Source organism: Trachurus japonicus, chromosome 9 (genome assembly GCF_045865225.1).
Source record: "Trachurus japonicus isolate A0001 chromosome 9, Traja_1.0".
Lineage (NCBI taxonomy): Eukaryota > Metazoa > Chordata > Actinopteri > Carangiformes > Carangidae > Trachurus > Trachurus japonicus.
In genome coordinates this window covers 7687312-7712490 of record NC_140915.1, presented here as the reverse complement: position 1 = coordinate 7712490, position 25179 = coordinate 7687312, and the positions used below count along the sequence as shown (strand labels likewise).

The 25179-nt window shown below is 41.6% G+C and overlaps 1 protein-coding gene across 1 annotated transcript in view; it reads left to right on the top strand.

The window, feature by feature from the left end:
- LOC146980879 (interleukin-6 receptor subunit beta) overlaps positions 1-25179 on the top strand; it is a 32940-nt gene that overhangs the window by 4539 nt on the left and 3222 nt on the right. Inside the window, exons 4-16 of the mRNA XM_085788042.1 lie at positions 36-138; positions 1525-1658; positions 3264-3394; positions 7131-7293; positions 9474-9559; positions 11176-11383; positions 12814-13002; positions 13950-14051; positions 17312-17446; positions 19432-19572; positions 21165-21249; positions 21430-21511; positions 24761-25093. Coding sequence (XP_085644168.1) covers positions 36-138; positions 1525-1658; positions 3264-3394; positions 7131-7293; positions 9474-9559; positions 11176-11383; positions 12814-13002; positions 13950-14051; positions 17312-17446; positions 19432-19572; positions 21165-21249; positions 21430-21511; positions 24761-25093 — 1892 coding nt within the window. The remainder of the gene's footprint in view (positions 1-35; positions 139-1524; positions 1659-3263; positions 3395-7130; positions 7294-9473; positions 9560-11175; positions 11384-12813; positions 13003-13949; positions 14052-17311; positions 17447-19431; positions 19573-21164; positions 21250-21429; positions 21512-24760; positions 25094-25179) is intronic.

The following is a 25179-nucleotide window of genomic DNA, read 5'->3' as shown; positions in this document are numbered from 1 at the left end:
CATTAACTCCTGTTGTTGTTGTTGTTGTTCTGCAGAGACTCTGAACATGTCGTGTCACTGCAACTCGTCCTACAGCTCTCTGACCTGCGATCTGAGTCTGGAGTCGAGCAGCGTGACCGCCACGCTCGCCTTCAGGAGGTACCGACTCCAGATCCACCTCTGAACCTCCTTCTGCACGTTTACGCTCATCTTTATCTTTCCACCTTGTTGTTTTTGCTGCAAAAACTCCAAATCTTTCCAAGAATATGAGTGGTGGCCTGGGAAAACCCTTCACATGGTGGGATTTTGACATTTTCATGTTTTGATATTTCCATAAACTAGACGTTTTCAGCCATTCATAACTGTTTGAATGACTGAGATAGCCCTCTCAGATCAAAAGTTATGAGCATTTTAATCTATTATGACCAAAAAACTGAAAAGTGAGAAAAATGGCTTTAACTAGAACGTTGCTGTTTTGACCCTATAAAGACGAGAGTTTTACAAAACATTAAACAGCTTCTGAACCGTTTATGATAGAGATTAGCTGTAAACTGTATCTGAATCGTGTGATTTTCTGCTTTCCGAGGGTCCTTGAATGGTGCCTCTGTGACAAGAAGGGACCGTATAGGGTGCGTGTGATCACGTGGTACGGGAACAGACGCTAACCTAGCGTAGCATCGATGCTAATCCGAATGTAGCATCAATGCTAAACAGAACGTAGCATCGGCGCTAAACCGAACTCATCATCGGCACTTGCACAAGTTTTACAAAACATCAACAACCGTTTATGATAAAGATCAGCTGTAAAAAAGCATCTGAATCGCGGGATTCTCTGCTTTCCGAGGGTCCTTGAATGCTACATCAACAACAACAACGGACCTGTCTCCTCTAGCGCTGCTGCTGCGGCTCAGCTGGAAACGAAACGCCTTATACTCGCCACAAAAACATAAAAACAAGTACTTTCCGTTTTGTTTTCTTAAAATATTTATTCACCACGATGTAGTAGGGAGTTCAAAGTACCAGAATCACACAAAATATCAAAATCGTGGAAATAGTACTTTTCCACCTATTTTGGCTATTTGCCACAATCGAACGTCCGCGACATCCGACGGGTTTTCCCAGGCCGCCACACATATTTGTCTTATTTCTTGTCAAAATGTCTCAATTTTAGTCAAAACTAATCTCTTTCCACTTAAAATAAGACTCATCACCTAAAAATTAACTTGTTTTTAGACAGTTTTCACTTGTTTCAAACTAATTTTCACTTGAAATAAGTAGAAAAATCTGCCAGTGAAAGCAGGTTTTTTTATGCTTGTAATAAGAAAGAAAAACTTGCTCTACTCCACTCCACTTTACTTATTTAAAGTGGAAAATTTGCTTGAAAAAAGTAAAAAGTGTCTAAAAACAAGCTACTTTTTAATGTGATGAGTCTTATTTTAAGTATAATTAGATTTATTTTGACTAGAAATGACATTTTGACTAGAAATAAGACAAATATTCTTGGTAAGATTTTGAATTTTTTCAGTGTGTTCTTTATTTCTGCAGTAGGAACAGAATCTTCTCCTGTAAACACATCTTCAACCCGTCGGCCGTTCTCACGGTGACGGCCAGCGTGAGGGACAACGTGGCGGGGGCCGAGGGCAGGACGCAGCCTCACATTGTGACTCTGTACCAGGCAGGTTAGTGGGACGGTTTGAGCTTTGAACCTGCGATCACTTCACTTCACCTCCCAGTAACTTTTTATTTATTTTATTTTATTTTTATTTAAGGAGGACAATGCACATTAATGGACATAATAAAATGTAAAAGTGCCAGTGTTAGCCAACGGCTAGTTTCCGACTGTAGTCCTCCTGGCAAGGTGTTAACCTCCTGAGACCCGAGCTTTTTTCTGGTGCATTTTTTATTTCTCCTTGCTATCTGGGATAAGTAGGACCTAATAAGTACAATACCTAAAGTTTGTCTTTGTACAGGAAGTAGTTTTTGCAAAAAATGATGTCCTCATATGAGGACACTGGGACTATCTCAACATAAAAAAACTGTATTTGCTGTTTGGGACCAGAAGGGCCCAATCTGTGTAAATTCAAAATTTCAGCTTTCTACAATAAGTAGTTCTCTCAAAAATCAGTGTCCTCATACGAGGACATTGGGTCGAAAAACAATGACTCCTACTGTATAAAGAATACAGTGACATATGGAAGTTCAAAGGGGTTTTATTCTAAAATGCCACATCAGATTGGCCTGATTTTTTCTGAGTGTCATCCTGAGGTCAAGTACTATCAAGTGGAACGGTCAAGTAATAACAAGTAGTTTTTAAGAAATGTGAATCCTCCTGAGACCCTGCGTCCTCACACGAGGACATTATTTTTGCCTCTTTGCACCATGATACTCCATTTTTAAAAACTTTGACCTATTAGCCACATTTAGGGACACTGCCTGTGCCATCTTGTGGTGATATCACAAAAAAAAGACAACAACATGGTACTTTAATAACATAACATAGTCCCAATGTCCTCAAACGAGGACGTGACATTTATTGATGTCCTAGTCTGCTACTATTACTAAAATGTGTCAAATTTTAATGCCATATGAAGACAGAGACATTGTTGTACATAAATACACTGGTTTCATTCATAAAATTTGGATTTAATTCTTACCTTGGTCTTTTTTCTTCCGGGAACTGCCATAGAAGGCTCCGGCTGAAATTCCCGCCATTTTTTTCCCCCAAAGAAAAATAATTTGTGATATCACCACAAGTTGGTGCAGGCAGTGTCCCTAAATGTGGGTAATAGGTCAAAGTTTTTAAAAATGGACTATCATGGTGCTAAGAGGCAAAAATGTAATGTCCTCGTATGAGGACACAGGGTCTCAGGAGCCATGAAAATAAACACAAGGACATAACAACAGAATTCATAAAACAGGAAAAACACACATGTATCCAACAGAAACCAACAGATATAAAAACTACAAAGAGAGACAATTAACATGACGCTACTATGACAAAAAAAACTGTTTATGGGTGGATAAGATGGATGAAGATACAACAATGCAAGACCAGGACAGGGTTTCTTGATGGAGTTGTGCTAGGATGGATTGGGAACACAACGAAACCAAAGTATAGTAGCCTACAGTGTGATAAAGTGCTACAGTGCGCAATAAAAAACTGTCAGGGATGGAGAGATGAAATGGGGGTGCAGCAATGCAAGAACCAGGGCAGGGTTTTTTGTTGAGTTGTGCTAACCACACACACTTCCTCTCCTCGTCTCCTTGTCTCCTCGTCTCCTCAGTCAGACCCCCTCAGCCCGTCCTCTCTGTGCTCAGCTTCACCGACGACTCCGTCAACGTGTCGTGGAGGAGCAGCGACGCCGGCGGCTGTCGGCTCCGCTACCGAGCCAACGACTCTCTGACCTGGTCTCAGGTCAGTATCGGTATCAGGGGCCGGTCCGGCCTCACGCTGCAGCATCTTACAGTGGCAGGGTGAAGTTTCTGTTAAAGGAATAGTTTTTTTGTAGTTTTTTATTCCTCAAAGTGCATCTGGAGACCAGGGGTGGAAAGAGTACCAAAAAAATCTACTCAAGTAAAAGTACTGTTACCTTGATGAAATTTTACTCAAGTAAAAGTAAAAGTACTGGTGTAAAAATCTACTCAAGTAAAAGTAAAAAGTAGTTCATTTAAAATTTACTCAGAGTAAAAGTTACTTAGTTACTTTTTTTTTTTTGGGTGGGGGGGGGGGGCTATGATGGCCAGAGATTGGCCTAACATTCTCCGTGCATGTCTCTGTGTTTCCAAATGTGTCCCTTCTCCATCGATACACTGGTCTCCATCATCTTTTAGCTCCTGTGGCACCAACTTGATTCTGACCTTCTGACACTGCAGTTGTCCAGAGCCAATCAGATGGACAGTTACATTTACTGGCACTAAGGTTGTCATGATCATGATCATGATACTAACATTTTCAACTCAATATCGATATTAAGGAAAATATTCGATACTCAATACAATTTTCAATATCATAGGGATAAAAAAAGAAAAGAAAAATCTCTCTCTCCCTCTTTCACTCACACACACCTGCTTTTTTTTTACTGTCTTTCCTGTCTGCTCTCAAGGAGGAGGGGGGGGGGGGGGGGGGTATTTTACTGTAGGTTCTCTCTCTTTCACACACACACACACACACACACACACACACACACACACACTTGCCTCTTTACTGTAACTGCTGGTAGGACTAGGACCGAGAATGAAGTCGGGTCGCGCCGGTCCGGCCTTCAGCCCCGGTGTGTCTGGCAGGGTCAGCGGTCCCGTTACCGAGCCGGACATGTTCATGAGTTCATAAAAAAAAAAGCCGGACGCCCCGGACAGGACGTGAGAACATGTCCGGGCAAAAGAGGACGTTTGGTCACTGTAAACATAGCCGAATAGATGGACATGCCTGATAACGTTGTCTTTAGTCATTAACGTCAGCTTAGCTCAGGGTGTAGGCCTACCTGCTGCTGCTGTGTGCGTGTGTGAAGGGACAGAGAGAGAGAGAGGCGGCAGCGGCGTAGCTACTTTTGACAACCCACACAGACGCGGTGCAAGTTGATATATATATTTTTTACTTTGTAACGGAAGCTATTTAAAATGTAACTAAGTAAATTTCTTCCAACAATATGTACTCAAGTAAAAGTAAAAGTACTGATTTTAAAAATTACTCAAAAAAGTACAAGTACACAAAAAAGCTACTTAATTACAGTAACTTGAGTAAATGTAACTCGTTACTTTCCACCCCTGCTGGAGACCCGGGAGGCCGGTTCCTAGTCCAACCAAAACTTTATATGAGAGTCAATAGCGCCCCACACAAAAACGTCCATAAAACTACACAACAACCATTTAATCTTCCTCCACACTGCTCGTCCACTGCAATCCAAGTGTCCTGAAGGGAGATAGTCCAGAGTTTACTGGAAACAACGTCATTTAGGCAAGTCAATAACAATCAATTCAATCCAGGACTGTTTAGGCTGTAAAAATGTCCTAAATGACGTAGTTTCCAGTAAACTCTGGACTATCTCCCTTCAGGACACTTGGATTGCAGTGGACGAGCAGTGTGGAGGAATATTAAATGGTTTTTGTGTAGTTTTATGGACGTTTTTGTGTCAGACGCTATTGACTCTCATTTAAGGATTTCGTTGGACTAGGAACTGGCCTCCCGGGTCTCCAGATGCACTTTGAGGAATAAACAACTACTCCGGAGTATTCATCATCAGCATGAGAGTGAGTCAATAATGACTGAATTTCATTTTTTGGTGAATCATCTCTTTGCATTTCCGTGACTTGTGTCTTTTCAGAAAGTTGAAAAATGTTGCATCACACGAGAGAGGTCTTTACGACAATACGCAGAAGAGCTCAAATGCAGTCTTCTTCACTCCGGCAAAACACTACCACCTTTGTCCACAGGGGTCGCCAAAATCAACACAAAATGAAAGTTAAATACAACAGAATGAGACAGAGAAGTGTGTGTGTGTGTTATTTATAAAGCCCACTTAAAGTGCTGTGCAAAATACAATGTAGTTAATCATGACAAATAGAAATAAAAGAGCTAAGAAGAATTCAATATGAAACAAATTCAGAGAAAGTAAAGAAGAGGATGAGCCAGTTCCAGCAATTTTAACAAAGTCAAACAAATATTTCGCTGTTTTTCGTTTATCACTGTGATTGGTTTATTTTGTTTTTTTTGTGATCAAATTGTTATTGAGATTTCGAGGACAACAATCATCATTCAACAGCACATAAAGTAATTACCGTATAAACAAGTGCATGCCCATGTACACACACACACACACACAGACACACACACAGATACACACACAGATACACACAAATATGCCGAGTAAAAATGATAATAAAATGAAAACATAAAAATAAAATGAAGATATAACTGAAAATAAATAAATAATAGAAATGCAAAAGGCAAGTAAGTAAAATACATAAACTGTCACAAATGCAAAAGGAAAAAAGTGCCATTGAAGCATAACTTAGTTAGATCTATCAAATGGTTATATGCCATCCACAGTTTGCAGTACATAGTAAAAACCCAAACAGGGAACATAAACCAAAGAAAACAAGACCAGAGGGGAGAAGGGGGGGGTATGGTTGGTTTATTTGTACACTTTATTATGAGTTACCTTTTCTGTTTTGTTAAAGGTTGACTATGTAGAATTACAAGAACAACAACAGAAAAAGAATTCCAGCAGTCGATTGCCAGACCGTTGCTAGGTAAAACGGGCCGTTGCTAGGGACTCCGCTCTGAACAGAGGACAGACAGGAGGAGAGCTAAGCAGGATATTTACCTTATGTTTCATTTTTACCGTCATTAACAGCATAATAAATGACTTGTAGCTTGTTACAGGGAGAGTGGAGGCTCTCTGCCTTCCACACCGCTGCTGCTCAGAGCCTCAGAGCCTCCGCTGTCACTGCTCTCCTCAAGTTGGAAAAAAAAAAAAAAAGGAGCTCCGTGGCACCGAAAGTCCGCGACGATAAACGTGTTTATGACAGATAAGACTACACAAATACACCCATCCTAACAAGTATATGATAATCCATTGATCCACCGATTGATTATTAAAAAGGCTTGGTTGGAAACAAACGCATAGGACCGGGAGGAGGCAGGAAAACAGCGGAGAACTGAGCCACATGTCGGCTACGGGCAGGTACGAATGTAAACAGAACGTTGACAGAAAGTCAGTTGTCGAGCCCGTCAGAAATATTAAAAATAATAATTCAGACTAAAAAATGTTTTTTTGTGGAAAAGCAATACTTTCATTCTGTACCCCTCTAAAGGCCCCATGGATGTATTATTTTTGAAAAAATATAGCTTTTAATAAATATTCTACATATTCAACCTTTAATAAACACTTTGATCTTTAGTTGAGAAATGGCAGTGACAGTGTTAGTGCATCTGACATCCGGCCCCATTCGTAGCCTCTCTGATTCATAATAAAGATAACAACAAGTTAGATCAGGTGACTGTTTCCAAACAGACGTGTGACATGAAGTCAGAGTAGAGTTCAAACTCAGTGATGCTGCAGCTGAACTCCAGGTAACTGTGAAGACAAAACAGCCGCTGAGTCGGAGTCAGAGCGCTGACGTCGTCTCCTCCTCTGTCCGTGGTTCTCCAGCCTCCAGATGTTGTGTCTGTGCGTCGGGACCAGACGTCGGTCCAGACGATCTCGGGCCTCCTGCCTCTGACGGCGTACAGCGCCGCCGTGTCCTGCAGGAGGGGCGGGGCCGGCAGCTGGAGCATCTGGAGCCCCCACGTCACCGTGACGACGATGGAGCGAGGTAACGGGGATAAAGACGGACAGGAGGACGAAAATACGTTACTGTCAAGTGTTTTTTTATTATTTTAATTTAGACAAGACAAAAGTCAATATCCACAAGGTGATAAAGTGAAAATGAATTTAAAGGAATAGTTCCCCAAAAAATTACTGAAATTCAGTCATTATTGACTCACCCTCATGCTGATGAATACTCCGGAGTAGTTTTTTATTCCCCAAAGTGCATCTGGAGACCCGGGAGGCCGGTTTGTAGTCCAATGAAAACTTAACGTGAGAGTCAATAGAGCCCGACACAAAAACGTCCATAAAACTACACAAAAACCATTTAATATTCCTCCACACTGCTCGTCTGCTGCAATCCAAGTGTCCTAAAGGGAGATAGTCCAGAGTTTACTGGAAACAATGTCATTATTGAGGCAAGTCTGGTCATATCCGCGTGCATGGCCCGTGGCAAATTCAATACAGGGCTGTTGAGGCTGTAAAAATGTCCTAAATGAGGTTGTTTCCAGTAAACTCTGGACTATCTCCCTTCAGGACACTTGGATTGCAGTGGACGAGCAGTGTGGAGGAATATTAAATGGTTTTTGTGTAGTTTTATGGACGTTTTTGTGTCTCATATAAAGTTTTCAACTTCGCACTGGCCTCCCGGGTCTCCAGATGCACTTTGAGGAATAAAAAACTACTCCGGAGTATTCATCAGCATGAGGCTGAGTCAATCATGACTGAATTTCATTTTTTTTTGGTGAACTATTCCTTTAACATTAGGTACAATGACAGGACAATAGAAAGTGGGAAATGAATATAATAATATTAAAAAGAATAGATTAAATACATAATGCAGTAATCAGAGAGACAAAGAGCATCACTGCTCCAAGTCAAACTCCAATACTGTGGAAATAGTCAACCTGGTTTTCCATATAAATTAGAAATGGTTGCCATATTTTGTAAAAAAAAAAAAAAAAAAATCTTCTTTTCTGCATCCAATAAGTTATTTTCTTTTGAGACACACAGCTATTAATTTCACAAAGCCACATTTTAATTGGAAGGGGGACGAGCGTCTGATTTCCACTTTATCCTGATACATTTCTTATCAATTGTCAAAAGGATTTCTGTACGTTTATGAGCATAATTTGTCTAAAGATTGAAATGAGTAAAGTTCCCACGTAAACAAATGTGGAAACGTCCTGTGGAGTGTTTTTAAAGAGTTAAAGCGAAATTCCGGCGTAAGTGTAAACCATGGTCAAACACACCGTAACACCGAGTTAGACCCCCCCTCGAGAGATCAATTTGCCCGACCGCTACATTCACGAGATCCACCAACTTCAGCAAATACCGCAATATCGCCACACACGGCGCTCTCCAGATCCACTGTCTGACCGCAACCAAAACGCCACCATTTGCCCAAAATAATGCTCAGAACTGCACCAAATGTCATCAATAGTACACACAGGGTCCCAGCACGTAGTACGAGTTGTCAAACATCTGCTAGCTTTGCCTGTTTTCTTTAGCAAGGAGATGCAACTCAACTCACCTACTTCTCCTCCGGGAGCCGCTTGTTGGTGAGGAAGCCCTGACGAGTCGATCACCGAGTGCACCAGCAAAAAACGTAAATTTAAAAATGCTCATTTGCGCCTATATCGTGGCCAGCACTCGATAATAATAGTTATAAAGTGATATGCAAGATAAAAAATAAAAAAAACTCTGATTGTATTTCCATGAGGTAATTGTTGATTGAGCTGCGGAACTCCGGTGCACTCGGTGATCGACTCGTCAGGGCTTCCTCACCAACGAGCGGCTCCCGGAGGAGAAGTAGGTGAGTTGTATCTGGTCTCCTTGCTAAAGAAAACAGGCAAAGCTAGCAGATGTTTGACAACTCGTACTACGTGCTGGGACCCTGTGTGTACTATTGATGACATTTGGTGCAGTTCTGAGCATTATTTTGGGCAAATGGTGGCGTTTTGGTTGCGGTCAGACAGTGGATCCGGAGAGCGCCGTGTGTGGCGATATTGCGGTATTTGCTGAAGTTGGTGGATCTCGTGAATGTAGCGGTCGGGCAAATTGATCTCTCGAGGGGGGGTCTAACTCGGTGTTACGGTGTGTTTGACCATGGTTTACACTTACGCCGGAATTTCGCTTTAACGAAGTGTCAGAGCTTCGGTTTCAGTTCATGTTTCTCTGTGTCAGCGCCGTCCAGGCCTCCGCAGGTCTGTTACAGAGTGGAGGGAACGGACTCTGGACGACGTCGACTCCTTCATCTCACCGTCTGGAAGGTAAACAGTCGTCTCGTCTTTAAAGGGATAGTTCAATATTTTGGCAAATTGGCGTATCACCATAATCCCTATAGTCATAGCAGTAGGTTCATTACCTTTAATTGTCGGTGCATGTTGTTTTTAGAACGGCGGAGCAGAGCCGCGAGCTGCTCAGAGCTACGCTACGGAGGCTCATTATGGGATTTCTTGGTTTCCCTCATCAAACTCATCAAATACACAATCCAACAACTCCACAACGCTCTGGTGGACAAGTTGTGACCTGCACATTCACCACGCTATGAGATAATCATGTATAATTATGTAACATTACGACACATGAAGCAAATACTCTGAACTACTTGGGCTTTTGAAATCCCTCCGCCCAGCAGCCGTGTCTGGAATGAAGTTCCGGCTGCATTTCCCTCTAATGCCCTCTACACACTGTGCGATTTTAGCAGTCTTATAAGACTGTTGCATGACACACTATGCGACGTGGAATTTACAATCTTTGCTACGACGTCAAGTTTGACGTGTGCAGACTGTACGATGTTCTACTGAATCGCAGGTCGCCCGCTCCTCCTCCCTCTCTCCCTCCCTCTCTCCCTCTTCACACACAGACACAAGTCACCGGCACCGTGGAGCAGTAGCTACCGCCAGTTGTCCGTTATTTAAAAATGAAATCACGGCCTGTATTGGTACCAGAGAACATCACAGCAGTACCGTCACGTAATGAGAGCACATCTAAACGAGGACGAAGTCACCTCTCCCAGCGTAAACACGTCAATATTCTCCGGTAGGCGACCGCTTCTCATCATAGTCCGCACATGGGGTTTTTTTTTTTTTTGGACAGAGTTTCACACACAACTTTTCTGATGGCTGTATGAGTCTGTCCATGTTCCTCCTCTTTCTGCGACAGTAAAAAGGAATATACACCTCTCCAGAGATGACAAGATAAACTATTCGTTTTTTAATTTAATGACTATTTACTCGAAAATCAGTGCTCGTCCCTGTCACCTGCGCCACTGATAGACGTCCATCAGCTGATTAGTAGACGTAGGTCGTAGCAGTTTTCTGACACTGTCAGAATTTAATCGCAGGTCGTCTTTGGTCGCAAGACGCTGACAACGGCCGTCGTAGAACCTGTCTCACTGTGCAACGTAAGACGGCCGATTTAGAGCCACGACCAAAGATTTCGCCACGATTCTCCTACCATCGGCCGTCTTTCGTCTGCGACGGCCAAAATCGCACAGTGTGTACAGGGCATAAAACAACTCTGTCTGGTAACGTTGTGTTATTATCTCATAGCGTGGTGAATGTGCAGGTCACAACTTGTCCACCAGAGCGTTGTGGAGTTGTTGGATTGTGTATTTGATGAGTTTGATGAGGGAAACCAAGAAATCCCATAATGAGCCTCCATAGTGTAGCTCTGAGCAGCTCACGGCTCTGCTCCGCCAACCTCAAAACAACATGCACCGACAATTAAAGGTGATGAACCTACTGCTGTGACTATAGGGATTATGGTGAGAGAAGGATCTGACTAAATGTTGAACTATCCCTTTAATGGTTCGTCATTGAACAAAAATAAAAACCCCACAAATAAGACATTCATCTTCTAAAACCGTCTCGTCTCTCTGCAGAGTCCCGACCACGAGGCCACAGGTCGTATCCTTGGTTACCAGGTGGCGAGTCGCTGTCTGCAGCCGGACCGGTCGATGCTGAACGTCACCGAGGCGACGGCGCCGCTGGTGGAGGAGGAGGGGAACTGCAGCGTCACCGTCTCAGCCTTCAACACGGCCGGACACGGACCCGCAGCACGACTCAGCATCCACGCACACACACACAACGGTGAGCGACACACTAACACCAACACCAACACACACACACACACACACACTGACAACGAAATGAAAACTGAAGGAAAGAAAATTTTGGAAGACACTACAGGTGAATAGGGTAAAAAATTTTAATTACAGATATCACCATGAAACTTCCCAAGTTTATCATTAACATTAAGACAAATATTTTTTGTATTACAAGTTTTGTCAAATTGTATGTTTAAATATGTAAATTTGGTAATATATAATGAAATATGCGCTAATTTGCATACATTTCCAGAACCGAAATCTGAACAATGGATAAAGCCACTTTCAAAATTCTTGTTTTATTTTGTTGACGTATTAGAGTCAGAAGTTTTTACAGAGGAGGATTGTGGATTTCTCTTTTTATCACTCTGTAAATGAGAAAATACTGTCATCAGCCCTAAAAAATCCAATTTCTCCATGTTTTTAGTAATAAAATGTTGTATAAATGAATGTGAAAAAAGTGAATGATATATTAACAATCCCCTCTGTAAAAACCTTCAGAATATAGAAAGGGGTCAAACTGGAAGGTTTGGTGTCTGTAAGTGCTGCTGAAGTGGAGATTTCTAGCTCAGAGTCTGAGAAACTTTTTCTGAGAAAACGGCCTTTAAAGACTTGGACTGTAAAATTACATAGATTGTTAATGTCAATTGTACTTTTATGATTGGTTGTAGATACAAAGGAAATGACCATTTTTGGAGCCTACATCATTGTTCAGGAGAGAGAGAGCTTTACAATGATACCTGAAATGACATGAGTCAGACTAACTTTTGGTGAATTTAGGAGACGAAAGAGACAAAATGTAGTAAAATAAAAACCTTAATGTGGATTTTCTACCGTTTCTTTTGACTTTTCTGATATAATACATGTTAAGGAAGAAAGCTAGCCCAAAATCAACAAAAAAACAGTGTTTTGCCTGTTAGTGTCTGGCCTTATTAAGCAGTAATAGAGACGTTAAAGCATCTGTTGCATAACTAAACTAAATGTCAGTCAACTGCACCGTTATCACACACACACACAAAGCTGAAGTATGTGCTGCTCTGGTAAATTGCTAATCACAATGATCAGGCTTCAACTTTTTTTCAACTGATATTAACAGATTTAAAACGTGTGCACTTCATTTAAGCAACATCCTGTTTGTGCATGTGCATGTGTGTGCATATGTATGTGTTGTCTCATAGAAGGAAGCAGCCGAGTCTTCTAATGATGTTCAGATAAAACCTCTTGCAACATCAAATGTTCTCTTGAGTTTTTTTCCACTGCAGAGACGTTGAGTGTGATGAGCTGTTGGTTACCTCGACATCCTGCAGCTTCACAGCTTCACAACTCAACTTTGAATAAATTTGAATAAATGGATGCTCAGGGGGGGTAAATGGTGCTGTGTGTTAATGTGTTATACTCCTGTTGTTTCTGCAGATCTCTCTTCAGTCAGAAACTTGTGGGTCTCCAGTTCTTTGCCCGACGCCAGAGGCCTGAAGGTCCGATGGGAGAGTCCTGCAGCTCCACCTGTCAGTCATTTTGTCGTCCGGTGGCGCTCCGAGAGGCGTCCGTCCGCCAGCTGCTGGTCCACGGTGGACGGCCTCAACACCTCCGCTCACATAGCAGGTACGAGTCGACTGAAAACAAAAAGGAAAAGTTAGAAAATACAAATGTTATTTCAAATTTAAGGGTTGTTCCATGAGAAGATGTAAAAACCATCTCAGTGTAGTTTTCCATCTCCTCTCTCAGCTTCTCTCTGGACCTCTATAGTAACAACAGGTCGGTGTCAGCCAATCAGAAGAGAGGAGGAGGCCTGAGCCTCTCTTCTGATTGGCTGACTGTTTTCTAAAGTGATCCAATAAATAAAAAAACAGAGCAGATTTCAGAATAAAACACTCAGAGAAACCACATCCTGCAAGTTGTTGTTGGATGGATGGTGTTGTCCAGGTGGTGGTGAGGGGGCGGGGCTTAGTTGTGACATCACAAAGTGACAGGAAGTCCTGACGGCTGGTTTTAAGGCTCAGTTTCTGAATACAGGCTGTGTGCATTTCTCTGTGGACTGAGGCTTTGATACTTTTCACAGTATTAATATAGAACCTAGAGCTGCTTTATAATCACACTACACATGGACATCTACCTTTATACTGTATGGAGCTTTAACACAAACATCTACCTTTATACTGTATGGAGCTTTAACACAAACATCTACCTTTATACTGTATGGAGCTTTAACACAAACATCTACCTTTATACTGTATGGAGCTTTAATACAAACATCTACCTTTATACTGTATGGAGCTTTAACACAAACATCTACTTGGTTTCCTCTCTTATCTCTCACCATCTCCACTCTGCTGAATCAGCCTCCTGTTTGTCAGATGTTCATTCAGTTGAAGCTTCTGCAGCCGCAAATGTCAGAAAACGTCTTCTTCCTAGTAGAAGCCTCCCAGCAGATGAGATGTGGTTTTAACAGCAGCGAGGCTTTTATTCTGAAGCACGTGCAGAAGATCGTGCTGACTCAGTGTCATGTGTTGTGTTGTGTTGTGTTGTGTTGTTTTGTGTTGTGTTTACAGACGTCGACCCTGATGAGTCCTACCTGGTCAGTGTGTTCCCCGTCTACGAGCAGCAGCTGTGTGGAGCTGCTCGGTCGCTGCCGGCCAGTCTGCAGCAGGGAGGTAAACACACACACACACACACACACACACACACACGTTTAAGATCAAGAGCTACTTCATTGATCCTCGGCTGGGAAATGATTATCAAAGTCAAAGATTTCTTTATTTTGTCTCGGATAGAGAGGGAATGGTGCATATACGCCATATAATATAGAAAAACATGTAAAAAATCACCATAGGTCACAATAAAAACATGTAGTAAAAAATAAATAAAAGGCTACAACAGTGTATTTAAAGTGCAGGTTGCATACATCAGTACCATCCCATTCATAAAAGCAAAAAACAGTACAAAGCACTGTTGGATGTGCAGCTGGCATCTGTTTAAGTTTGAATGAAATTTGCTGCAGAGCAAGATAATACACAGTTACTGCAGGTTGTGTCACAGCAGCACTAAAGGGATAGTTGAACATTTTGGCAAATTGGTCCATTGCCATAATCCCTATAGTCATAGCAGTAGGTTTGTTACCTTTAATTGTCGGTGCAAGCTATTTTTAGAACGGCGGAGCAGAGCCGTGAGCTGCTCAGAGCTACGCTACGGAGGCTCATCATGGGATTTCTTGGTTTCAAACTCATCAAACTCATCAAATACACAATCCAACAACTCCACAACGCTCTGGTGGACAAGTTGTGACCTGCACATTCACCACGCTATGAGATAATAACACAACGTTACCACACAGAGTTGTTTTAGAGGGAAATACAGAGACTGCTTGATGAAAAACTGTCCCTGAAGGCAACACGCATCAGCGGTTTTGCATGAATTTCCCTCTAAAACAACTCTGTCTGGTAACGTTGTGTTATTATCTCATAGTGTGGTGAATGTGCAGCTCACAACTTGTCCACCAGAGCGTTGTGGAGTTGTTGGATTGTGTATTTGATGAGTTTGATGAGGGAAACCAAGAAATCCCATAATGAGCCTCCGTAGCGTAGCTCTGAGCAGCTCGCGGCTCTGCTCCGCCGTTCTAAAAACAGCTTGCACCGACAATTAAAGGTAACGAACCTACTGCTACGACTATAGGGATTATGGCAATGGGCCAGTTTGCCTCAATGTGGAACTATCCCTTTAACACACAGTGCAAAATTGAATGAACAACAATATTCACATCGTTTTTCTCAGCTGGAGGGTTCATCAGATGGGGTTCACACTGTGTGAATAGGAAAATTCAAGAAAATCATTTTTAAACCTGAATTAGAAAACGTTTTAATAAAAAAAAAAAAGAATAAATAAAGATGTGCCCACAATCCAGTTGACGCACGGCCTAAAAGGTTTGGAAACCGCTGCTCTAGATGATTGACCAACGACAGGACGTCATGTGACCAGACAGTGAGTCTCAGATCAGAGGCTTATCAGCTCGGACCCGTAAACGGCGACATGATCAGAAACTGTCGTCAGATAAAATCATCATGAGTTGAGCAAGTTTCCTATTTGACGTAAATTTGTTGTTTTTTTTGTTATTGTTTTTTTTTTTTAAACATTCAAGGACACACGACAGCAGCGACCGCTTCAAACCTGATGAAACAGGAAAGTCACTGAGACGTTTACAGACGTTTCTGAACGAGGTTCAGCTGAAAAACACAAACAACCTCTGACAGACCCATGTTGACGTGTTCATGTTTGCATATTGGACTTCCATTAAAGGATTAGAATCGGTTTAGACGTCCAAACTAAATGAAAATGCTCCATATAAACAGCTGAATATTCCTTCTCCCAAACTGAACAAAAGTCAAATTAAATTATGTAAACGGTGAAACTGAACGTCGTCTGGATGTAAATGTGTAGTAACGTCTCTTCACCTGCAAATTGCTTCAATAAAAATGTCAAAATAATGACAACTACTGTGCTGTTCACAAAAAAACAACACAGATCTCCATTTTTGATGAGTCACATGATGTTTTGGTCACTTGAGTTCTCAACGGGTCTGAAGATTAAAACCGGACCGGGTCGGACTCGACGCAGCCCGACTCTCTGGCATCAAAGAGGAACTAAGCAGGATTTTACATTTTTACCTTAATAGTAGTTCAACATTTCATCAAATTGGCCCATTGCCATAATCCCTATAGTCATAGCAGTAGGTTTGTTACCTTTAATTGTCGGTGCAAGCTATTTTTAGAACGGCGGAGCAGAGCCGTGAGCTGCTCAGAGCTACGCTACGGAGGCTCATTATGGGATTTCTTGGTTTCCCTCATCAAACTCATCAAATACACAATCCAACAACTCCACAACGCTCTGGTGGACAAGTTGTGACCTGCACATTCACCACGCTATGAGATAATAACACAACGTTACCAGACAGAGTTGTTTTAGAGGGAAATTCATGCAAAACCGCTGATGCACGTTGCCTTCAGGGACAGTTTTTCATCAACAGTCTCTGTATTTACCTCTAAAACAACTAAAAACAAATGCACATGGAGGAGAGGAGGGTTAGAAAAACAGTGGAAAAGCGACCGGACTTGTATAGTTCCTTTTTGATTATCACCTCAAACTCTGCAAAAAAAAGCAAAAAGCAAAATGAAAAATGACCTTGGTCTGTTGTATATCAATTTGTCTGTTGAGAACTCTCTGTGCGTGTCACACAACGGAAAAACATCCGTTATATCCAAATAAATACTGTAACCCTAACCCCTATGAGTAAACACCTTTGAATCATTTAGATATTACACATTTAATTTTATCTATTTATTTAAATTTGTATGTTATTCTATTCTATTTACCTATTTTATCTTAGTTTTATCCACTCTCCGGTGTTTTCCCGACTGCAAAGTACAAATTGTTAAAAACATTCATTCTTATTATTTATCATCTAAAGCACGTTGAGCTAGCCTGATGCATCAGCCGCTTATTTCATTACATTTCAAAAAGCGTCTGAACCTGAGCCATAGGGATTCGTTTGCTTCCGGGAGGCGGTTGCTTACATTTGCTTCAACTAATCGCTGCTGCTTGGTGGTCACGTGTGCTATACACCGGTTAAGCTCATAGGTTAATCTTGAGCGCTTGAGTTCAACGTCATCGCCTTCACTTACCCGTCTGTTCGCTGATTGGTCCGTCCGCTCTGGCGGACGGAGCAAACCGAAACGCATTGCTAGTGTCCTGACTACATTGTTGAGGCAAATGAAATTTGCCGGAACCAGTAGGCGGCGCTAGCCTGGCTAGTTGAGCTGCTTCCTGTATGAAAACTGCTCTACAAATAAAGTTTGATTGATTGATGTAAACGTCAGAATAATTTGAATCAGCCGTCGTCATGGTGTTTGTTGCTCCTCAGCTCTGATGGAGGTCGTCGGACTGAAGGTCGTCACGGTGACCAAGACGCTGGTGACGGTGGCGTGGGCGTGGCAGAGGACGAGCAGCCGACCAATCAGAGTGAACCGATACAAAGTGACGCTGCAGGAACGACAGAGTGAGTTTAGACACGGGCTTTTATTCTGAAATCCTGTCGTACAATCCTGCATTTGCTCCATAAACGTTTTTTTTGTTTTTTTTTCAAACTTTATTGTGTTCAAAATGTACATACATTCTCAAACAGGAAAACTGTTGCATTCTTTTTCTTTTTTTCAAAGACATTACTTTTCTTACAATTAAAAATAGAAGATTAAATCTACAAGGCTTGGTACTGAATAAGTAAAAAACTATTTTAAATGTGTGAAAAAAAAAAAAAAATAAATAAAATAAAAGATATAACACAAGTTGAAGTAGGGCTGCACGATTATGGCCAAAATGATAATCACGATTATTTTTGTCGATATTGAAATCACGATTATTAATCACGATTATACATTATGTTAGATAAAACGTGTTTTTATTGCACTTTCTATTTGAAACAAACAATAGGCTATGTGAACAAGGCTTTCAGTTCAAAATAAAACGTAAAATAAAAATAAATAATAGCCTAAAATAAAATTTACCCAAGACAAAGGGCTAGCGAAAAATAAATGCCATTGCAGAGTGCAGAGGTGTCATTCTGTACAGTAGCGTACAGATACTTGTGTAAAAAACAAAAAATAAAAAATAAATCTGGTAGAAGTAGCTGCTGATTCAACTCCTTTACTCAAATAAAAGTAAGAAAGTACAGGCTCTGAAATGTAATTTCAAAGTAGGCTATAGGTAAAAATTAATTTTTGCCATCAATGATACACAGAGATGTGGGCAAGAGTCTGTCTAGCATGGACCAAAGCACAGCACGGGTGGTTCAGCAGCAATTTGGAACGAATTAAAAACATTTAATGAACAGACCAAGTGTTTTCACACAGGCAGCGTCCAGCAGGTCGGCCTAGCTCAACTGTGCTGCCACCAAAACGGCCATAGATCGCCGTTACCGGCCGTTATGATCACGGTCGGAACGTTTTATTTACACGACGTATGTAATTAACACCAAAACGGCCGCGTGGGGTGACGGGGTCTCGGTCCAGCTTCGAGACCACCCCGCAGCCCGACCTCGATCCGATCCAGAGCGAGACGGCGACAGTAGACAGCCTTTGGAGGTGCTGACTGACCAGACACAGACACACGTCATGTCTACTGTCGCCGTCTGCTGCCGACATCGTCTCACTCTCACGTCAGAGTGAGATCCATACAGTCTAGGAGTGAGACGTAACATCGGGCGCAGAAGGTGACACAGTACAGCAGCATCTGAAGGCGCAGACCGGCTGGGACACACACTCTGGACTGTAAACAACATGTAAAGGGAGGATGCGCTCGCTTGTTAGTTAGGCAGCTTCATGGAGCCCTGACCTCCCGTTCGCCCCCTGGTGGTTGGCGGACTATTGGTTGAGAAAGCGCTTGATTTGATATACAGCACAGCCCGTTTTTTTTACATGTTAATAATCGCGACGATCATCTTAATTTAATCGTGGCAGCCAAAATCGTGATCGTGATTAAAATTCGATTAATTGTGCAGCCCTAAGTTGAAGGCATTGTACTTATTGGGACTTTTCACAAATAAACAAATTACATCGTATTGCAATTTCCATCATACCATTAATTTTTTCATTTCCATCTGCCAGTAAATTTAAGGAACTAAAATATTTGTTTAGTTCATTTTTAAAACAGATTATTGACGGGGATTTACTTTTCCATTTACAACAGTGTATATGGTATTTGCCCAAAAGTAATAGCCTACTATATTTAACAAATTTGACATTTTTGAGGGGGCATCATCTTTGAAAAGAAGGATGTGTTCTTTATTAAAGGGTGTGACATTTTCTATTTCATTTTTTAACCAATCAAACACATTTTTCCAAAATAGTGTGACTACTGGACAAGAGTAGAAAAGATGTTCAATAGTTTCACTGTCGATATGAGAGAAAGCACATGGCTCCACCTCAAAACAGCTGGATAAACATTTGCTCAAATGTAAAAACACTGTCGCTATCGTTTGCTGTACAGAGACTGTTGGAGCGGTGACCCTGTGGCCCGACCAATCACAGCTCAGCTTCGCCAACCTGAAACCTGACACAGAGTATTCTCTCCTCCTATTGGCTGATGACTTCCCCACCAGCAGCAGCGTCGCCTTCAGGACACGAGTCGGTGAGTTTGTCCAACTGCTGTAGAGGAAAAAAAGATTGATATCTTTATTTCGATCATGTAAACATCAATGTAAAAAAATAAAATAAAAAAAAGATAAAATAATAATATAATAATAAGGAAATAAGTGAACAGCAAAAATGTATACACAAAAAAAGGAACATCTCATAAGCAACGCAGTTTACATGAGCGAAAAAGGAGTAGGAAGAAGTATAAACTTATCTAATCCTACCCCTATAATATTAACTATACGTTCTAATTAAAACCATAGCACAAAAACATACATTTATTATTTCATTCCTCCATCACACTATGTAGCTACCATTTCCTGCCACATTTTAATCCAAATAGAAAAGAGAAGCAGAAGCTGCAGCAGACGCAACTTCCTGCTGAAAGGGGAACATAACGTAAAGAGCAGGACACTTCTAGAGAATATTATTATTATAACGTTTGATAATATGTTGTAATATTATAATAATAAGTGGCAGCTGCTGTAGTTCTCTCCAGACTTCAAAATAAAACTAGATTATTATATTATATTATATAAGGCCCTTTCTAAGTTGCGTTTTCACTTTTCTGCACAATAACTTCACTGAGAACGTCAGTCAGGTGAAGAGATAATGAAGCAGGTTTGAGCAATCGAACATCGAAACATGTCAGCTCAGGTCTCTCAAGCGATGCCAGACTATAATATCACGGTATCGTCACGGTTACGTAATGGTGCGTTTCATTTGCATTGAAAGTCATGACTCGGAGCTTGGAACAATGTTGAGCGCTTTCCAGTTGGAAAAACCAACACGGAAGTCGGAAAAATGGACGATTAATAAAGTGAAGGGAAAATACAACATTTATATACTTGTAGATGTAGGATGTTAGAAATTCCGACGTCTGAGAAAACACCTGAACGCACCGTCAGCGAGCTGCATTCAGGAGCTCCTGTCTCTTGTGTCGAAGGGAGTTTATATGCAAAGATTTCCACCTCAAGGACGAAACACGTGACCAATCGGTAACTTTAGACAACGTAGAACAAGTTAAATCTACATTTTTGTTTTTATTTAACTCACTTTTATCTCACGCATCTAAAAATACTTCAAAAAAATATATTTTCAAAGACTTAAAATGAAGTTTAGAGTCAAGGTACTGGGGACCGGCCGCCAGTGGTTCAGTCATTGATCCCAGTGACGTATCCACCTTTTCCGAACGTCAAAAACGTAAGCCGGTTTTGCTCTTCCAGTGGAATTTTATGTTTACGTTTCCATGGTTTCAGTAGTCGCGGTAAATGCATGGATTTTTTTTTTTTTCAATGAAAATCTGTAAAACGCATGGATCATCACACCAGCTTTTAACAGTGGATATCACACACATTGACACCTGTGTTAAAAGCCAGCGTTAGTAGATCCATGAGTTTACCGCAACTATGACAACGACTGAAAACCATGGAAACGGAAACGTACAATTCCACCGGAAATGGAAAACCGGCTTCCTTCAGTTTTGACCGTAGATGACGTTCGGAAACTTGTGGATAAAACAACGTGAGTGTCAGCGTGATGATGTCACTAGTGTGTGATGATGATGTCACCGTGGTTCCTCCTCAGACGAGGTGGTGCTGGTTGCCGCGGCGACTCCTCTGCTGCTGCTGCTCGTCACCGCGCTGGTCGTCTGCGTCCTGTCCAGGACTGTGTGAGTCTCTTCTTTGTTCCTTCGACTCCACACGTCTGCAGCAGCTGGTTCTGCCTGGTTCCACATCTGTTCCAACATCTGTAACATCTGTAACATCTGTAACATCTGTTCTAACATCTGTAACATCTGTTCCAACATCTGTAACATCTGTAACATCTGTAACATCTGTAACATCTGCAGGTACCGGTCCTACTTCTTCCCGCGGATCTCCAGCCCCCGCGGCAGCAGCACCGGCCGCTGGCTCATGGACCCAGACCTCCAGGTGAGCTCCTTCACAGCTACAAACTCTACAAGGCTTTAATCTGTTTAATGTTTATTTAAAACATTTACATCACAAATAAGACGATTCTGTGCTGTGTTTCTGGTTATTCAGCACAAAACACAACAAAAACATCCATCCTGATTAGGGCTGTCAACGAATGGCAGAAATGAGGTTCGAATATTGCCTCTTAAAAAAAACAGATATTCGAATAAAATTCGAATATCTATTTTTTCATATTTTCTCCAGAAATCAATACAAAGAGATGGACTTTTATAGCGGTAGCCTGTATTTATTATCAGCGCATGTCAAACACGTTTTGAACAGCTTACATTACACAAAACAAACAGCTACACAATGCAAATCAGCAACGACATTATATGCATATTAATACGTGAAAAAAGACCGCGTTTTACTCAGCCTTTATCAATTCATGTCAAACAAGTTTTGTGATGACGCGAGCAAACAGCTCGCTAGGGAAACTGGATAAGAGCCAGCATGTTTTCTTCCCACATCCAAGTAATGATCCTTATAACGCGGATCAAGTACAGTCGTGATGAAGTGCAGAGTATCATCACAGCTCTCAGTGAACGGCACGATTTTTTTAATGCGCGATTAAAGCTGTCACTCCGTAGTTTGGGAAAACAGAGAAGCTGCTTCTCTCCAGACGTGACCACACAGACAGGTGTGTGTCTGGGTGTGTGTGAGTTACTACGGTTACCGCGGCGCTCCCGTCCCCCGGATATTTCTGCAGCTGGATTGACATGATCCGGTCTGAGACATGAAACTCATGGACTGAGGAGTCGTCCTGCTGCGTCCTGCTGCGTTCTGCACGTCACACCGACGACCGTGCATTTGTAGGAGGAAGTTGTAGTTGCTGTTGTTGTGGTTGTGCGCGTGAAGATAATTTAAAAAATAAATTATTAATATTCGAATATCATATTTTAATAATCGAATTTCATTTTTATTACTATAATTCGAATATACATTCGAATTTCAAATATTCATTGACAGTCCTAATCCTGATACAATATCAGTGACAGAGTGACTTCTTTTTTTGTTCCCACATCCCTTTCCCTCCCCGTAATTCCCAAAGAAAAATAGAAAAAGGGAGGGAGTAAAAAACAAAAAGAGAGAAAAAAAGAAAAGAAAAAAAACACAGAATACAAATACATCAGGAGAAAATAATAATAAAAATAAATTAAAAGGCACAAACATATTAAAAAGACAAATAAATCCGATTGAAGAGCTGTGACACTGATATCAGTGGAGTATTTACATACAGTACATAGACACATGCATACACATAGACCCTACATGGACCTATACCTCTACATCCCATATACAGGTTACACATACGTATTATTGGCATTATTAAATTCTTGGCATTATTTTTTAAATGCTGGTTGTTTTATCTGGTTTTTGCTCCAGGAATCAGACATTATTAGTATTATTATTATGAATACACATTCTATACAGACTGTATTATTTCATATTATGTTAAAATAAACCATTTAAAAGAACTGAAGAAAACAAAACTGTCTTCAGCTTTGTGATGTTTACGGTCACTAAAATATTCAAACTCTTTATTCATGCATCAGTTTAAGTCAAGTCACAGTTTATTTATAAAGCACATTTTAAACAACCTCAGTCGACCAAAGTGCTGTACAGTTGTAAAAAATACAATAAAGTTAATCATAGACACTATAATAAATAAAAACAATACAAGGAATAATAAGAACTCAATTTAAAACAAATTTAGAAAAATTAAATAGATGTCAAAGTTATGTGCTGTTGAAGTGTGTATTTGTTGACCACAGCTCTGCCCAAACTTGAAACAACTGTTGAAGGACACGATGGACAACTTAATTCTGTTCAATCTGCAGTTTTTAATTTTTGGGGCAGAGGGGGATGAATGGGATGTAACAGATTAATAACCTAGGACAAACAGAAAGACAAAAGGCATTAATAGCAGATACTTTCAGTTCACACTTCTTAACTCATTGAGTGCCAACCACGTAATTTCTCGTTTTTCGTTCCCATGCGTTGAGTGCCAAAAACGAAATTTTTCGTTTTTTGCTTTTTTTTTAAATTATGAAAATAGACACTTTAATACACATTATATGTAAATTTGGGGACTCTACGACGAGGAGAACTGAAATAGATGACGATCAAAGTCACATGACAGCTCATGATCTGGAAGTTTTTATCATAACTCAGCTTCTGCAAACGGAGTTCTGCATGCAGATGCAGCGCAGCTGCTCCGCTGCTGCTCTGCTCTCACCCGCGAGGCTGCAGCAACTGGGAGCTGAACCAGGAAGCTCTCAGCCCACTGTCCCGCCCGGTCTTCATCTGGAGCAACACCGTGTCCTCCCCAAAGTCCTCCCGTGGTAAAATCTGATGGTCTCTGGACCAAAGCAGACCGGCACCACCGACCCGTACCACAGAAGGACCACGACCACCGGCGGGACCGGTGTTCGCGAGCCGCTGTGGCCGGCAGAGCCTCACGTTCCGCGGCGAGAGGCTGTGACACGGCACGGTGCGTCTGTGTTATTGTTGTTTAGTGGCGCCCCCCCCGCCCCCGATGGTGGTTTTGTGAATAGAACAATTGTTGTGTATATTTATCTTACACGAGCCCTTTGATCCAGAAATGCGAGTGTGAGAAGAGCGACAGACACAAACAGCGCACCTTTCATAAAAGACGCTCTATCTCCTTTTCTAGAAAAAAAGGAGGGATTTTGGTGAAACCCAGCCATGTTTAGCTTGACTTTTCTCAGGAACGGAGGCACGTAGAAACAAACGGTTTGTGGCCATTTGAAGGATAAAGTTAAACCTTTCAAATGAGCCACAGTATGTGTTGGTGGCAATAATATAGAATACACTATGGCTCTAAAATAAAAAGTCAAATATGGTCTAATTTGCCGGTACACTTGACTAAAACTTTGGAAAGGAGCGCGGCACTCAATGAGTTAATATAAAGAATAAATGATAATAGTAATGTGAATGTTACTTGATAAACAAAACTTACCGTAGTCAGATTAATTAAACTCAAATTACTTTAAAAAGGTTAATAATTAAAGTAACAAAGCTACACCAAAGGTTATGATCAAAGTACCAGTAGCAAAAGCACAAGTACTTCAAATCATCATATATCTATCATCGATGTGGAAAACTTAGTGTGACTTTTTGTAAAAGTCGTTTTCTCATCATGGTGACCTCTCTGCCTTTCCTCCCTCTGTCGATCAGAAACAGAAACGGGACGAGCGTCTCGTCCTGGACATCAGAGACTTCCGGGTGACGGACGTGGTCGGAGAGAAGAGCGTCATCGTGGTCGGACCGAAGCCGAAGCGGCGGCGCCTCCCTTCAGACGACGACCCGGGTGAAGGTGAAGACGAAGACGCGTCTCTGCTGCCGCTCGGCCGCCGTCTCCTCATCAGACTGTCGTCTCTGGAGCTGGACGACAGCTACGTCTCTGACGCCGCTCCGGCCTCAGAGCAGCAGCCGCCACCGCTGCAGCCGGACTACGGCGTCAACCGCCACCGTCCTGATGGAGGCATCGAACCTGCTGCTGCTCCACCGCCTCAGGTACTAGGGCTGGGACGATGCGCTTTTCTCCCGATTTTTTCATTTCATTTATTAGTTTATTTCATAGGGACAGTGCACCACTAATC